We start from the raw sequence: 16331 nt of genomic DNA, 5'->3' as shown, positions 1-16331 counted from the left end.
AAGAGTTCTTGTTTACTGCCAATAACAAGAACTAATCTCTGTCTTATCCTAAAGTGATATTCGTGTAACCCAGGCAATAAGGGTCGAATAATTACTTTCGGAAAGTGATACCACGATTCAGTGATTTATCCGGCTATCGATTATTTTACCCTACACGAAATTTCAATAAAACCTCCAACATTTATTTCAACAATTTTGTAGTGTTTTATAATTGTTGTTTATTCACCAACACGTTTTCGAAATTAAGGTTATTATTATTTTTGTTTTAATCACAGTTACTTAATTATTTAGGTTTTAATAATTCAAAGCTTTAGTAGTTGATTTTTAGTTCAACAGAATTTAGCTGATCACTTGACGAAGGGATTGGCAAGAGACTTGGTGAACAAGTCTGCTGTGGGGATGGGTTTAAAGTCCACATAAATTTCTAATTATAAGATACCCAATTCCTTTCTGATGAAAATTAGAAGTTGAATTCAATGTGGAAGGCTTATACTTAGAAATTTAGAGTACAAAATTTTGTATCATCCCAAGGTAAGGTATGTACTCGGACCTGTTGAAGGAATAATAATGTCTTTTTAATTTTGTAGTTATATAAGGTTTTACTCATTATAAATACATGCTGGTGGATTTCGATTTTTATACCATCAAACCCATCTTGTCGATGTTAGCACTTTGAATACAACACATTGAAGTGGTTCTTTCCTACATTGAAGTGGTTCTTTCCTACATTTTGCTTTCTATTCTAAACTTTCACATTGAAGTTGTTTGTATTGGTTGTTTGTTTTGGTGTTTTCTTTGTTGTATGCTGCATTCTGTTTTGCATCTGGTATGGGCAGGCATGTTCCTGTGCCTTTGTTTGTATTGATTGGTTTTATTAATATATTTTCTTTTGCCTGAAAAAAAAAAATTAATATTTCGGTTAAACCCTGTGAGCCCAATGAAATTTACTACCAACTCTCTTTTCTTATAAAGGCACCATGTAGAATTTGTTCAGTATAGAGTTAGTGGCATGGCTACTGAACTTGTTTCCCAGGTATGAGAATGCATCACATATTATAGTTTGACCTGGGTGGGAAATTGCAGAGGTATCAAATTGGCTTGGTTGGCTAAGAGGCAACGAGTTTTATTGAAATCAGCATTTTTTGAATAATGGGTTGAAATTAGTCGAGTTGACTATTTAAAGAATGCCTAAGTAGAGCAAAAAGGAGACTGAACACAAATATAAAGAATTATGAAAGAAGTCTGCTTTGAAGGTAAATGTACAATAATTTGATGAAGAATCTGAATCAAATGTAAAAGTAAGTATCTTTGTCTTTTATTTGGTTTGTACATGTTTAGGTGTTCATTGTTTTTTTTTTTTTTTTTGTTTTTTTCTTCTTTATTCCTTTAATGGGTTTCAAAATAAATGTTTGAAAGCTTGATGACATAAAATTCAAATACAACTGCTTCAACATCACCGTCAAAACTCATCTTCTCCAGTACCAAAGTTAGCCCTCTAGTCTCACAGCCAACAGGTATGTTACGTTTCTGTTCCTAATCATTTTTGTTTAACTGCTAAAATTTACAAATTAGAAAGGTCTAAATCAATAAGTTGGTTGATATTTTAATACTGCTAACCTGTTAACATTGACTGCGTGCAAGTATGTTGATAGGTTAAATAAATAAGGTATGTTGGTAAATTTTGGAATGACAAAGGTATATTCAACCTTTAAATCGAACATACCTGCCAACATATTGTAAATGACATTTACAACATGTTTAAAGGTATCGTAAATGTGAAAGAAATGTTACGCTTAAATATTGTAAGTGACAAAGGTATGTTGGTATTTAGTACGTTTCTATTCCTCATATATATTCTTAATGTTGGCTTTAATTATTTTATGTTTCTACTTTCTATTCATTGCAACCAATAATCATAAATGAATTATCAGTTATAATTTTTGTAACATATTTTGTTTGTGTATGCTTTAAAATTAAGGTGGAGGTTCAAACAGGGTTGTTAACTTTATTTATTAAAGGTAATATTCTGTTTGTTCTTTATTTTTCACGTGATGAGTTTTGTAAGTTTATAAGCCAATTTTTATCCTAGAAGACGTAACCACCGGGTAAGTGATCATTTCACCAGTAGCATTATCAGCGAAGAGATACCTAAATGGGACGGTGATTGAACCAATATCTTTGTGTAAGGACATATTATGGTGCTTGAGATTTTATAAGAAAGTAGAAATTTCTAAGGATGTTATCTGTCGTTGGAATGTTATGGAACGGTAATTTACCAATGGGTATGGAACTAGTGATGGTGATATCAACATTAGTGTTAGAGTTAACATGGGTGGTGGGAAGATCAACTGTCGAGATGTTTAAATAGTGTTCTTTAGTTGCAAACATGAAGCTTTTTTGATCAAATTTGCAAATTCAAAAACAATTCTAAACTGGTTACTAGCCATTTAGGTGTGTGTGATAGAGAGATGCTCCAACTCAACAGTATGCCCACACATATATAGCCAAATTTCAAAATACCATACTCACTTTTACTTTACTATATTACTCCAATTCAATTTGCGAAACATGAAGCTTTTTTGATCAAATTTGCAAATTCAAAAACAATTCTAAACTGGTTACTAGCCATTTAGGTGTGTGTGATAGAGAGATGCTCCAACTCAACAGTAGGCCCACACATATATAGCCAAATTTCAAAATACCATACTCACTTTTACTTTACTATATTACTCCAATTCAATATTTTAATTAAAATATTAGATTGGACTAATATAATAAAGTAAAAGTATAATTGTGTACCCACTTTGCTATCTTGAAATTTAGCTGTATATGTATAGGCTTACCAGTGGGTTATATCTCTCTTTCTCACAAACATACAATTGGCTACTAACCAATTAAGTCTGGTCTTTAAATCTGTAAATTGGATCAAAAAAAGCTTCATATATTTCATAAATGAAGATCACTATTTAAATATCTTAATAATCAATCTTTCATCACCCACCTCTGGTACTATCATACTAATGTTGATATCACCATCACTAGTTCTCTACCCATTGGTGAATTACTGTTCCATAACATTCCAACAACAGATTACTACGGCCTAAGAAACTCCTACCTTCTTATCAATTACTCAAGCACCGTAAGATGTCCTTAAACAAAAAACAAAAAATGATGGTTCAATCACATTCCCGTTTAGGTATCTCTTGGTCCATAATGCTAACGATGAAACGATCAGTTATCCGATGATTTGGCCTTCGAGGATAAAAATTGGCGAAATAGTTATTTCCTATAAACTTATAACAACTCATCAAGTGAATATTTGAGGGGAGGGATCCGGCGCATAAGAAGTCCCGTCCCCACTTGAAGCTACAACTATTGATGAACTGGTGCATGTTTATCAACTTTCTCTGATCGTTGAGGTACCGGTTGTTAGTGGTAATAAAGGTCAATTGTAGAAAATGCACTCCAGGGGAAACAACGTAATATCATTCATCGACATCGTAATATCATTCATCACTTGATAGATGAATTATAATTATCACTCATCACCCATCTAATGAATGTTAATAATCATTCATCAATGATCAATGATAATTTTTAATACAGAGTACGAATCTGATGTCTTAAACACCTGTATTTTAACCATGTTGTCTAATCTTTAATTAACGGGAGTTGGTAGATTGTATGCATGTATGGCAATGAAATTCTAATTCTAATTTATGTAAAATCGCTCGCTACTAAGTTATATAAGTTAATAGTACATTTATGGAGACTATCGATTCATTTGACCCATTTCTTTGGCTAATTAGTGATATAATGCAACCTGAATTAATTTGTTCATAACTAATTGGTTCTAAATTACAATAATATAATATTTGTAGAACTTGCTCGGGTTGCTACTTGGAAGATGGAGAATGGTGTATTGCACGGGCCAGTGGGTTAATCACTCGCCAACCACCTTCACGTGTGACATCGGCTTCCGGGTCCTGATCGGCTTCTGGTTCCGATCGGCTTCTGGTTCCGATCGACGTTGAGGCTGCACAAGTTGCGATTAATGAAGTCCGGATGCAAATTCCACCAGAAATGTTTGATTTGTCCAAGATTGTTTGTTGTACGTACATAAATACTAGGATGCTAGTTCTTCGTAGTGTTAATGGATCTGCACTCTTGTTCACACGTGCATGTAGCATCTAAGATTGTTGTGCTTTGTTTTAGTTTGTATAAATGCAGAGATTATTGCCAAAAAGCACGCTTGTCCTCGTGTACATACAACCCGTTAAGAATTGATAAGTTGATGCAAATCGTGGTAGATTTCAACATTCGTACAAGTTGTTCATAGGATCAAATAACTTTTATTAAGTTACATGGTTGACACATTAACAGATTGGTATAACATATACAGTTAAACTGATTATAGTGAGTAAACCAATGTTGTGGTTTAGGTCAAACAAATCAGCTATTATACTCCGTACTAATCAGTCTGAGAAGCAAGCCATGTCTCCACAATGAACTGGGCTTCTTCAGGTTTGTACCGTGCCACTGAATGACCCGCACCCTGCACAACCCATTAATAATCTCTTATGTTTCGTTTTATTTATGCGTATATATTTAATCTTATTATCAACTTGACTAGAATATCATACTAAGATAAATATGTCCAAAATAAGATAATTGGGAGTTGTTTTGTTTTTCAGTCGATATTATTATGTCTTATATATGTGCGCTAGCAAACGTTTTAGTTGCATACTGTTTTTCTGAAGACATAAGATAAAATAATGATTTTTATTCCGTAAACTCGCAAACTTAGAAATATGCTTATTAGTGCTGCAGACATGATTATGTTATTTTGTAGACATAAAAAACGGTTTTCACTACGGAACTTACAGACATGGTTCGCATATGTTTAGACAAAAATATCTTAAAAAACAAACAACACCTTAATATGATCATTCTTACATAACTATGTGATAATATGATAATCGTACGTGTTTCTTACCTTAATGAATGCATACAGCAAAGTGTAGTTGGCCTCTGTGTATGTCTTCTGATAACTACATAACAAGAAAATGGTCACAACACATTAAAGAACAGAGATATTCAAATATTCAATAGCGTAGATTTACTTGTGCAAACACATATATGCGCACCAAATTGGTAAAAACAAAAAAAATGTCGAAACATTAGGAGCTTGAACTCACCCAGCAACTTGATTACGAACAAACCATGGTTTCCATATGCTCTCAACACTAAGTTTGAGACTATTTATCCATTGTCTTGTACCCACATATGGAAAGTTAAAGTCTAGATCAGCACTGCAAATTAATTAAACCAATTTAACTCATTTAATAAAATATAACATTTTTTACATTATAACATAAGCAAGACATCTATATTATATTGAGGAGTTTACTTGATGATCAAAGCATGGCAATTTTTGGTAGTAAGTTGTTTATGTATGGACACACTACCGAAGATATCATCAGAGTAATATGTTCCGTTTACTATCCCAAATTCCCCGCGAATGCTTGTATTTGAGAATTGAAAATTTTTCACTCTTCCCTGCAAAATCACAGCTCAAATTTTAAACATGGTAGATAAATGTGCACAAATAATCAATGTCCACTTTTAAATCATACGATTAAAGCACCATTCGAACGTGGAGAGCTTCTTGGACAGATTCTGTGTTTGCCCAAATATTAGAGTATGAATAAATGGAATCCTGTATAAAGATGAAGAGGTTAAAAATCTAATATGTTTACACAAAATTTGTAACTCAAAGGTTAAATAAAAGGGTGTGAAATTTACCCGACAAAATTGTTTTGGATCTGTATTATTGCAGAGCGGATCTAAAATGGAGTTAATATTAATTTGAGCTATGCACTGGAAATGTTTACAAGTATTGTTAAGTTAGAACAAATATGTGTTGTGATTATGCTGTCAATAAAAAAGGGACATATGTTAACTTACATCATTCATAGGTGCAATGCTATTCAAACACAATGTATTATTTCGATCAACATTTATAAAGTTACCTCCACAGTTTTTCTTTGCTGTCTGCATAATCAAAATCATATGTTGTTTAGAAGTATAAGATTAGAATGATAAGTGAATTACGAAGTAAATGACTTTAAGTAGTTAATACCTCATATAGCTCATCTTCTATTAGTGCGGCTCGATTAGCATATGCATATCTTGTATTAAGATTAATGAACCTATCCGTAAAAGGATTAACGAGCAAGTAACCCTACACCAAAATTCAAGTAAGCTCATAAACTACAAATCACTTGTGACAATAATTAACATAAACTTGTGTTTGACAATGATTTACCTTAATGTTCAACTTAGGATGAATCCCTTGTTCATTGCCTAAAACAAAGGAATATATTCATAGTTTTATCTACTTTTGGATTACGAGTTAATTAAAAAATTTGATTGCTTTTGAAGTAGAGAAACAATTGTTACCGCTATATATCGCCGAGGTAACTCTAGGAACGACAAGTCCCATATATGAAATCCCAGTTATGTACAACGGATTACTCAGAAATGCGGGATGATTCTTGAACCACTGCATAATAAGGTTATGCTTACTGAGTTAGCTCTTTTATAGAATCGTACAATTCCTGAATATCTCGTCTCTATTCGGGACTAATCGGGTCGGTGTTGGGCCACCAGAGGGTCGGATTTACCCTTTAGTCGGGACTAATCGGTCTGGACGGTCGGGACTTTGTAGAGAATAAACGGTTCACTTAAAGACTAGAAGGGGACTAGTCAAACGTTGATCCACCTTGACTTTGACTGTATTTGACCTACTCTAAAATTCGGACAAAGAAAGTTGTTGGATCAGATTTCTTATATTCTCATCATATTTATATACTTTACATGAAAAAAATACGTTCATTTTCGTTCATTTTTATAAAATTAGCAAGGGAATTTTTCCTTTTTTGTTGAGATATTGAATATAAGTGGTATTTCTTTTTACACTGAAAATAAACTCTTTTGACCAATGATGAAAAACAAATCCGACTTTCGACTAAAAAATTTGACTTTAACCAACTAAATTAGACTTTTAGCAACTTTGACCGAATATATCAGCCAAGTAAAAGACTAATCGGACTATTTCAAAATCCCGACTAGTGAGCATAGTTGGTGGACTTTAGCAACCATGTAATATATTGATATACCTTTCGTATAAATTCATAAGCATTAGAAACTACAAGGGAATCACTGCTCCTCCATGATTGTGATGTTTTGGCATAAGAAAATCCAGTGCCAACAGGTATATCTATGAATACCATATTAGCCATCTACAATATAACAGAAATCGTTACATGGTATAAATAGAAATGTGATTTGTTTACTGATCACAAAGTTTAAGTGTAAACCTTTGTCCACGAATATGGGTTTACTTCCAATTTTGCATCACTTCTCGTATCATTTGTATATTCGAAATTAAGAGGACCTGTAGGTTAACAAGAGTTCAACAATTAATATACAAACCTTGTGTTGTAGGTCATGTGGTAGTGGTCTGCCTCTCTCAGCGACAGGTCGGAGTTCGACTTACGTAGTGTTACTAGAAAACAATTAGTATACATATACCATTAGAGTTTTTTCTAAAAAACAATTAGTATACATATACCATTAGAGTTTTTTCTAATGTAAGCCCTTAGGACTATTTTTATTTTTAAAGAAGTAACTGTCCCAATTAGTTAATATGTCATTTTCCAATTTTGTATCGCATCCTTTAGAATGACCCTAAAGGCTAATATTAGAAGAAACTGTCCCAATAAGTTAATATGCCATTTTCCAAACTACCCTTTTGAGAAACTTCTTTTTATTTTTTTCTTTTTTTTAGAACTATCAACAAAAAAAATACTCATGTTTCATATATTTACCCTTTAATTAACTTTTTTATCGTACTATTTCAATTTTTTCCCCCCTTAAATCTAAGTGTACCTAACGCTAATTTCTATCAACGTCACACATATATTTTCTTATAACGACAATCAGTCAACAACAATAATACAAGTGAGATTAAGCTATGAAATCAAAGTGACTACTTAATACTCCATCCCTTCCATTATACTAATTCATACGTTTACTTTTAAATGTCTTTATTTTTGACATTTGACTTTAAACATATTTGATTGTGTCATATTACGTGATATTCAATTTATAAAAAATAAAAATCTAATGAATGGATTGGACTTTGAATGTGTTTTCATTCTTATAACTCTAATCAATTACTCATATAATATAACACAAATAATAAAACATTAGATTTGAATTTGAAATAAGGACTTTGAAAATTTAGAAAATGTCAATTATGATGGGGACAGAGAGATGATTCAAAAAGAAGAATTAAAAGTTACCAATTTGATTAAACAGTGAGATGATGGCTGAGGTTCCGGGACCACCGGTGAAGTAAAAAAACAAGGGATCTTGTTTGGGGTTGCCTTGAGATTCAACAAAATAGTAAAACAATTGTATTTCTTCATCTTCTCCAACTCCAACATAACTTCACAATATATTCAACACACCAATCCAATCCCATTATGCAACAACAACAACAACATTTTCTCAATTAATTATTTTGAAAAATATAAAATATATTATTAGCTGACGTAGATGGGTATGTACGTACCCGGTTTCGAGAGTGAACGGGAGATTGCCGATAAATCCAGGGAGGTTTTTGACTGTGGATTTGGAATGTGAAAAAGGGAGAATATGTGATTGTAGTAGTATGAACATGATCATCAGAATCATACTAATATTCATCTTCATTTTGTTTTTTGGCTCCAACATGTTCTTCAAGTTAGCAGTGTAGCGCTAAAACTAGCAGGTGATTATCTAAATTTATAATGTTTGCTTAGGTTCTTTGGTTTTTTACGTTAAAGATTGAAATCGTAAGTTTATATATAATACTAAAATTATCTGGATTTGATTTCATTTAGGCCTGTTGGCTGATTCTTCTAATTTTTATTTGATTTAAAATAAATTAGAATAAATTAGAATTAGAATATCGGTTTGACTAAATAAAGTAAAATATCAGCTGGATCTTTTATATTTTTAAATACTCATATAACTTGGCTGACAATTATTAGAGTATTGACAATTACTTGTCTGAGAGATATAAGCCAAGCTAAAAATAATGAGTTTTATTATTTTTTTAAATAATTATTTTTATAACTAGTTGGGTAACGGTTTAGGCTATCTGAATGAGTATTTTTTCCAAATGTACTAAATCTAACCCGGTTGTTTCGTGATCACTTCGACCTATTATCATACCACTTCAAAATATGTTGTTAGTGAAGTTTGAACTTAAGACCTATACTGTATACTATACTAGTTTTATGAGCCCGTGCGTTGCACGGAAAGGTTAAAAGTTAAAAATTAATCAATTATAACAAATGTCTGGAGATGTGTTTAATGTTTGTTAGTATGATTTTGACTTAGGTGTGTTATGTTCCATTTCTTCTAACAATATATATGACAATAAATTTTAATAAATTTAGTTTGCTATACATTTTTAATTCATGTCATTTTACTTATATAATGTATAAATTATCGGGCTATTTAATAAGAGTTGGAATTTCACAAGATGAAAAGTTTAAAGTTTGAAGATACCAAATAAAACATTCAGTTAGTTCTAGTAAGATCATAAAGTATAAAGTACAAAAGTGAATATATAGTAATATCAGTACGATCCAGCTACTATAGGTGTTGCAACACTTCCTTGTATACGACGTTTTGTGTTGTTTTTGATAATTGTTTATCCTTGTTTAAAATAAGCACCTTCAGTCCCTTTCTGTTGGTAACTCTAGACAGTGCCACATAAAGTTGCCCGTGACTAAAAACTGGTTTTGGTAGAAATAAACCAACATGTTGTAAGGACTGTCCTTGGCTTTTATTGATTGTCATTGCAAAGCATACAGACAATGGGTATTGTCTTCTTTGAAATCTGAAAGGAATTCTTTTATCTGATGGAACAATTAGCATACGTGGAATAGCAGTTATCGTGCCAACGTGGGTACCGGTTAAGATTTTAGCTTTGATAATTTTTTCCCCAAGTCCTGTTATTTGTAAACGTGTACCATTGCACAATCCTCCAGCTTGATCGACATTCCTAAGCAACATTACTGGTACACCTACTTTTAGTTTAAGATTATGCTTTGGGAGGCCACCAAGGTTGATGCTGTTTAGATAATCTGTAGTGTACAATTCACTATTGAAGTCCGCGTCTTTTTCGGATTGACAAATGCTGTCGGAGCTTAAAAATGACCTTTCATCACCCTCAAGATACTCCATCATCCGATCATTAATGATGTTAACAATTTCGTGTGTTGGAGCTAGAATTGCACGTTCTTGATAATAAGTTGGATTACCCAAATTTTCCAAAAATTGTGGATATATAGAACTAATCATAGAACCAATAGGATCTTCAACATCTTTGATTAAAACATCGTCGGGCATTTCAACTTCTGATATACCGTCATCTGTCGAATTTATAGTACCATTACCGATGTTTAGTATCCATTCTGCAAAGCTTCGAGTATCCTCCATAGTATTTTCATTATCAGCATTAGAAGCACCTGAAGAAAGTGCAGAAAGTCTCATATTAACTGTAAGTCTCAGAACGTTAACATGATCCCATATGTATGAAGAATTAAGTGATGCAGCAACTATATCCTCTCTTTTTCCTTGTGTAACAACTGGTAAGACTTGTCGAAAATCTCCACCAAACACTACAACTTTTCCTCCAAACGGTGTATCCATGCTATTTGGATTATCTATCCGGCATATATCGCGTAAAGAACGATCAAGATTTTCAACACATAGTCTATTAACCATTGGCGCTTCATCCCAAATTATCAGTTTAGCTCTTCTTATTAATCCTGCCAAATTACTATTAGGGAGAATTGTACAAAATGTGTCGTCAGTTGGATTAATAGGGATTGCAAAACGGGAATGAGCCGTCCTTCCTCCACTCAACAACAAAGCTGCAATCCCACTTGATGCAACATTCAATACAATCTCTCCTTTACTACGCAATGCAGCTGACAATATTTTCCAAAGAAATGTTTTACCTGTGCCTCCATAACCGTACAAAAAGAATACACCACCTTTGTCCTGATCAACAGCATTAATAATAGTGTCATATGCATTTTTTTGTTCTCCGGTTAATTTACCAATAAGCTCAGAATGTTCAGATTCTAGGGCCGACATGTTGTATGATAATTCATCTATAATAAGAGGATTATCAGACAAATTTAAACCAATTGAAGATGGGTACGGCATAGAATTATAATTCTTTAAAGTACTACCATTTCGTTGTAGTATCTTCTCGATCTCATGTAAAGTAAGGTTTCGTACCATTTCTCTTGTTGGTTCTATACCTGCGTTATTTCAGATTGTATGTAAATTATTATGTATAAGTAGACAAATAAGATAAATAGTATAACACAATATTACGTATGTTTTAAAAATTATGAAGTAATAAAAAATAATGTTACCTGAAAGTCGGTGATGAATAATGTCGACAGACAAATACTGAAATGAGTTTTCGAATATGACTTCTGGTCTACTCAGACTATTAGATGCAAGTAATTGGGCAAATAAAGATCGTACAAAGTTACCAGATTCCCAAGCACTGGCCTCCTTGATACCGTCGATGTATTCTTGATCATCATCTAATAATCCCATTTCATAGCACGCATCTTTGAAAGTAGAACATACCTTACCATCGACTGTCCTAATATCTTGATATGAAGTAGGACCTTTTACCTTATTCAACAAAATCCGAAGATAAAATAGATCACCTGCTGAAGGGGATACGTGATGAATACGACCTATTGATCCTGTAAATTTTTTCCTTAGAGTCCAAACCCTAGTTTGTTTGTTCCAAACAAACTTTGTAGGAAACTCAACATAAGTTAATTGTCGTGCTTCTTCGTTTATTTGGTTACATTTCATCCACTCTAGAAACATAGACGTGTTAACTGAAGGGTTATCTAAAACATTTTCAATAAAATCTTCTTCATCAAACACAATTGAATGTTGATCTTCTAGGTGAAATGGTAGTCGTATAACAGTAGGATTTCTATGATTTATATCAAAAGATAGTATCCTCCATATGGCTTCGCAAGATGAGACATATCTACAGTCATAGTATTCTTTAATTTCATCTGTATCTTCATCACATACGCCTGCAGTAACCCTATCGTTTCCTTTGTTGATGTATTTGAATAAATACCTTATTGCCCCCACTTGGTTACACCACTCAACATTTAGATGAGCTTGAAACTTTTTAAGTAGTTGGGGATTATAGGGCACAACGTTTCTGTTATCAAGGTCATGACCTTGTTTCTTTACTGTACGACCATCGTCCCTTCTTCTATATACGGGATAACCATCTTTATCAACACTTGTTACGTCTGAAAAAGGTTTAGGAAATCTTTTGGTGCACTTCTTCTCAATGTCCGTGCACGGGCATTTTGGATTTTTTTCTCCACATGGTCCGTGTATCATTAAATCTGATACAAGTTGATAAAGTTCTGGGTCTTCATTTTTATCGGGTATTTCGGCGCAAATATATTTATCAATATCTTCAGGTTCCGACATTTTGTCTCTTTCATCAAGGAAGATGCATATATGTGCATGAGGTAGTCCTCGTTTTTGAAACTCCACTGTATAAAGTTCTACAAAAGAAGAATAAAAAATATTAAAAGATAGTTATTATCATATAACTAAATTCGTAAATGTAAATAATTAACAGTGCATATAAGAATTATCATATATCGTATAATATTAAAGTGCATATAATATTAACATACTAATATGTGGTATAAGTTATTACTACTGTAAATGCCTTCATCTGTCTTTTGAAAGTTTTTTATTTAGTCTTTGTATTAAAAAAACACAAACTTGATTCTCTATACTCAAAAATATTGTTCTAAATACCATTGATTTGATGTTAGGTGGTCTTGTAAGCTTTTATGTGAACTTAAGAGAACATTCTTTTTAGTACTAAATAATACCGTTTCTGATATAATGACTTTTGTAATTTTAATGTGCATACTACTTGTCTTGTTGATACACTTACATGTATAACAAAATGTTATTAATATATTAGCAGTGCATAATGAATAACAATGTAAATACCTGCTCGGACCCTGCCAAAGATTTTTCTTTTCTTGATATCACTCATGAGACGATCCAGCTTTATTTTGAACATTCTAGCTTGGTAAGCTGGTTTATCTTCTGGATTGAAGTTGGAACCTTCTAACGCTCTAGTGATTTCTGGCCACTTGGAGTTGCACGTAAAAGTAAGAAAGAGGTCTGGATACCCATAAACTCGACACAACGCCATAGCATCACGGTAATTTTCAATCATATACCTGGCGCTTCCGGTAAATGATGAAGGAAGTTTTATCCGCTTACCCAACATAGTATTTACAGCACTACCCGTGAGCGATGCTTCTGTTAAGTGGCTAAAAGTATCAGATCTTAGTATCTTTTGATTATTCCTAATGTATGAAATTCTTTCCGACTCAACCATTGTGTAAGCATCCACCAATAATTGTTGATGTAACTTACGTGCTAGATGTACAAGTGTTGGGATCGCTCTTTCTTGTATTTTATATGCGAAAAACTCTCGCATTGTAACTCTCTTCCTCTTCTTTGTGGTAATGGCATCAACGTCACGATGATAAATATCTGTCCTGTAACCATCTTCGGCATAAGCAAACAGAAGAGGATATTGAAGTGCCAGATACTGAGGGTGAAGTTCACTGATTCGCTGTAATCCATCAACATGACTGTCTATTATTATATCCCTTTTATCAAAATTCAAGTCTATGTCACCTACAATTAGTGCAGCTACCTCGTCAATTGTTGGTAGATTGTAGTTGCGCCCATCAGTGCTTCGTCGACCAATTAACTTAATCTTAAACTTTTTATTTGGATTTTTTTCAAATCGGTCACGCGCTATCCGATACATTTTGACAAGAGGATTGCACTCGTCTAGAAGTTGCATTAATTCAGTAATAAGCGATTCATCTAGTGTATTTTTGGACGATGTCGGCTGATTGCAGTTTTTTCCACTGTTATGAGTAAGAAATATTTTTTTTTGCAGAAATTGTCAATATTAGAATTGTAATAATAATGAAGTATTAAGGTATTTAGTACATAGTAATTTATAATAAATCTAAAAAAAACATAATTGTACCCGATAGCTTTTTTCCTGTTTGCTGCTTCATTTGTAGTGTCATAGATGTACAACTGTGAATATTTTGGTGTTGTTCCAAAAGTTGGTATCAAACCACCCATTTTATGGATGTTTTGTCCATGAATACGATACGTATAAGGACCTTTAGTTTTGTTGACATTTATGTCAATCTTTCCACCCATTGAAGTAAAAGAGAAAATCATATTGTATTGTCTAACATTTTCAATAAAATGTTTGCTCTTTGGATGATTATTGGTGTATAAATCTAATAAAAGTTTAGGTGGGTTTTTTGTGAATTCGGGAAGAGCTATCTTTCCTTTGAGACAACAAAGTGAGAATGCGCCTGGCAAACCTTTTGTATTCTTACCACGACGTGTCTCTCTATACCACAAAATTGCCCCACAAGCTGAGCAAGTGTGGGATAAATCTCCTTCATCATAATATTCTGGCAAAGGGATAAATTTAATGTATTAGGTTAGATCAGTAGAGATATATGTATGATTAAATGTAATTTATCTTCATTGTTCCATTCAGGTAAAATATTATTACCTTTTGAAATCCCGACTATTTTTTCTTGAGCAAGTGTTTTACCCTTACGACGTTGTCTTAATATTTCCATTCTTGCAGACCGTGCATCTAAATATGAAACAAATAATATAAATAAAACCAGTCAATTTCAACGATTAACATGTGTTGTGTAAGGGTTTTATGACTAATACTCGTATGATATTTAAAAAGTAGTCTTACTTTTTGAATGCACTCCTCTTGGATTGTCAGAAGTATTAACAGTCTGCTGCAATGTCTGAGTCAATTGGGTACTTGTTGTGGATGTTTCAGGAATATTGTGTGTATATGAAGTATGACTTTTAGACCTTAAATCTTCACTGACGTGGAACTTATTGAATGATGACACAACGGCTAAATCATTTGAAGTTGTAGAGACAGAAGCTGTATCATAAAGGCAAACTTTTAATTTAAGGGTTAAATATAAACGTTAATACGCAGTAGATTAATGTGAATTAATTGAGACAACTCGTTATTTAAAATTTTTAAAACCTGATCGTATAGACTTCGAACATTGAGTTTTGCGTTTGGAAGCAGTAAAGTTTTGTTGATCTTTCTTTGTGTTGGGAATATAGTTGTTTTGTTTCTCTGCAAGATTGTAATTGTGGAATCATTGCAAATCAAAGTGTAGTTATATAAGTGCATATCTGAAGTGGATGTAATCAAAAATATAGTTGTGTACCTCTTTTTTTGTAAAAAATATCCTGCGTAACTCGTCTAGCGATAACGGTATTTTCTTTTTAACGCATCACAATAACAAAAAAAAACAATTAATAAATAACTTATAGTACGATTTCAATAATTCATAATATGTAGTAATGGAAAATAAAGTTGTATTAAAATCAAAGAATTATGACGACAGACCCATTATGCTCTGTATGTTCATGGTGTTAATTAATTAATATAATGCACAGATTAGAAAAGTGTCAAAAATTATAACCTTAATAGTTAAAAGGATCAAAAATTACCTTGTGGGTACGCATTGACAGAATAAGATATTTGTGATGTGTGAATCTCCTTTTTACGTCTTTTTGCAAGCATAATTTCCTTTCGTATTTTTCTCGCTCTTTTAGTATTGGCATGTGTAAGTTGATTAGTATCTTCAGGACTTCTTTTTCTTGCATGGTTTGGTGTGGAGACATCCATTACCGTATACTTTCAATATGAAAGTTGTTAAAAATAAAAATATATTATGCAACACTTTTGTTGAATAATTTTCTATGTTTTCTCGAATATTAACCAAAAGAACGAAACCTTCTTTAATTGTGTTAATCTTTTACGGAAACTTGATGTTAGGCATCATCACCTCAATCCTATATATAGGTAATTTATAAACTATAATTTCTTGTGGCTCAATTTATTTCCATAATTAATTATTTTAATGAATTTACTTAGTGGCCAAGTTATTCAATATTAATAAGTAAGTAGCTTTTGGACTTCATTATGTCGTTGTGGTTCAAGTTATTTGCATAATTAATTATCACGCCAAACCTAAACGTATTTAAAAAGTAATTCTTTAGTAATCTTTCTAGTACTGATATGG

General features: G+C 32.6%; 2 protein-coding genes and 1 long non-coding RNA gene across 3 annotated transcripts; 1 reads left to right on the top strand and 2 right to left on the bottom strand.

The window, feature by feature from the left end:
- Positions 1–916: 916 nt before the first annotated feature.
- Positions 917–4319, top strand: LOC139866375 (uncharacterized). Its single transcript, XR_011765418.1, has 2 exons — positions 917–1514; positions 3882–4319. It is a non-coding gene; the product is annotated as an uncharacterized lncRNA (long non-coding RNA).
- Positions 4320–4458: 139 nt separating this feature from the next.
- LOC139869418 (serine carboxypeptidase-like 13) lies at positions 4459–8802 on the bottom strand. The gene is made up of 14 exons (XM_071857736.1): positions 8642–8802; positions 8370–8515; positions 7383–7459; positions 7182–7304; positions 6463–6565; positions 6329–6366; positions 6143–6244; positions 5968–6054; positions 5806–5880; positions 5648–5719; positions 5411–5559; positions 5199–5312; positions 4997–5051; positions 4459–4555 (listed from the first exon to the last, which is right to left on the bottom strand). The coding sequence occupies exons 1-14, from the start codon at positions 8800–8802 to the stop codon at positions 4472–4474; spliced, it is 1386 nt and encodes a 461-aa protein (XP_071713837.1). The 3' UTR covers positions 4459–4471.
- A 909-nt stretch (positions 8803–9711) lies between these two features.
- LOC139869275 (uncharacterized) lies at positions 9712–15934 on the bottom strand. The gene is made up of 9 exons (XM_071857589.1): positions 15757–15934; positions 15471–15524; positions 15281–15376; positions 14972–15172; positions 14774–14860; positions 14225–14669; positions 13159–14099; positions 11511–12695; positions 9712–11393 (listed from the first exon to the last, which is right to left on the bottom strand). Exons 1-9 carry the CDS (start codon positions 15932–15934, stop codon positions 9712–9714), a joined length of 4869 nt encoding a protein of 1622 aa, XP_071713690.1.
- Positions 15935–16331: the final 397 nt, after the last annotated feature.

The sequence above is a fragment of the Rutidosis leptorrhynchoides genome, chromosome 9, assembly GCF_046630445.1.
Source record: "Rutidosis leptorrhynchoides isolate AG116_Rl617_1_P2 chromosome 9, CSIRO_AGI_Rlap_v1, whole genome shotgun sequence".
NCBI lineage: Eukaryota > Viridiplantae > Streptophyta > Magnoliopsida > Asterales > Asteraceae > Rutidosis > Rutidosis leptorrhynchoides.
Note: the sequence above shows the minus strand (reverse complement) of the source record. Positions and strands in the feature narration are given on the sequence as shown.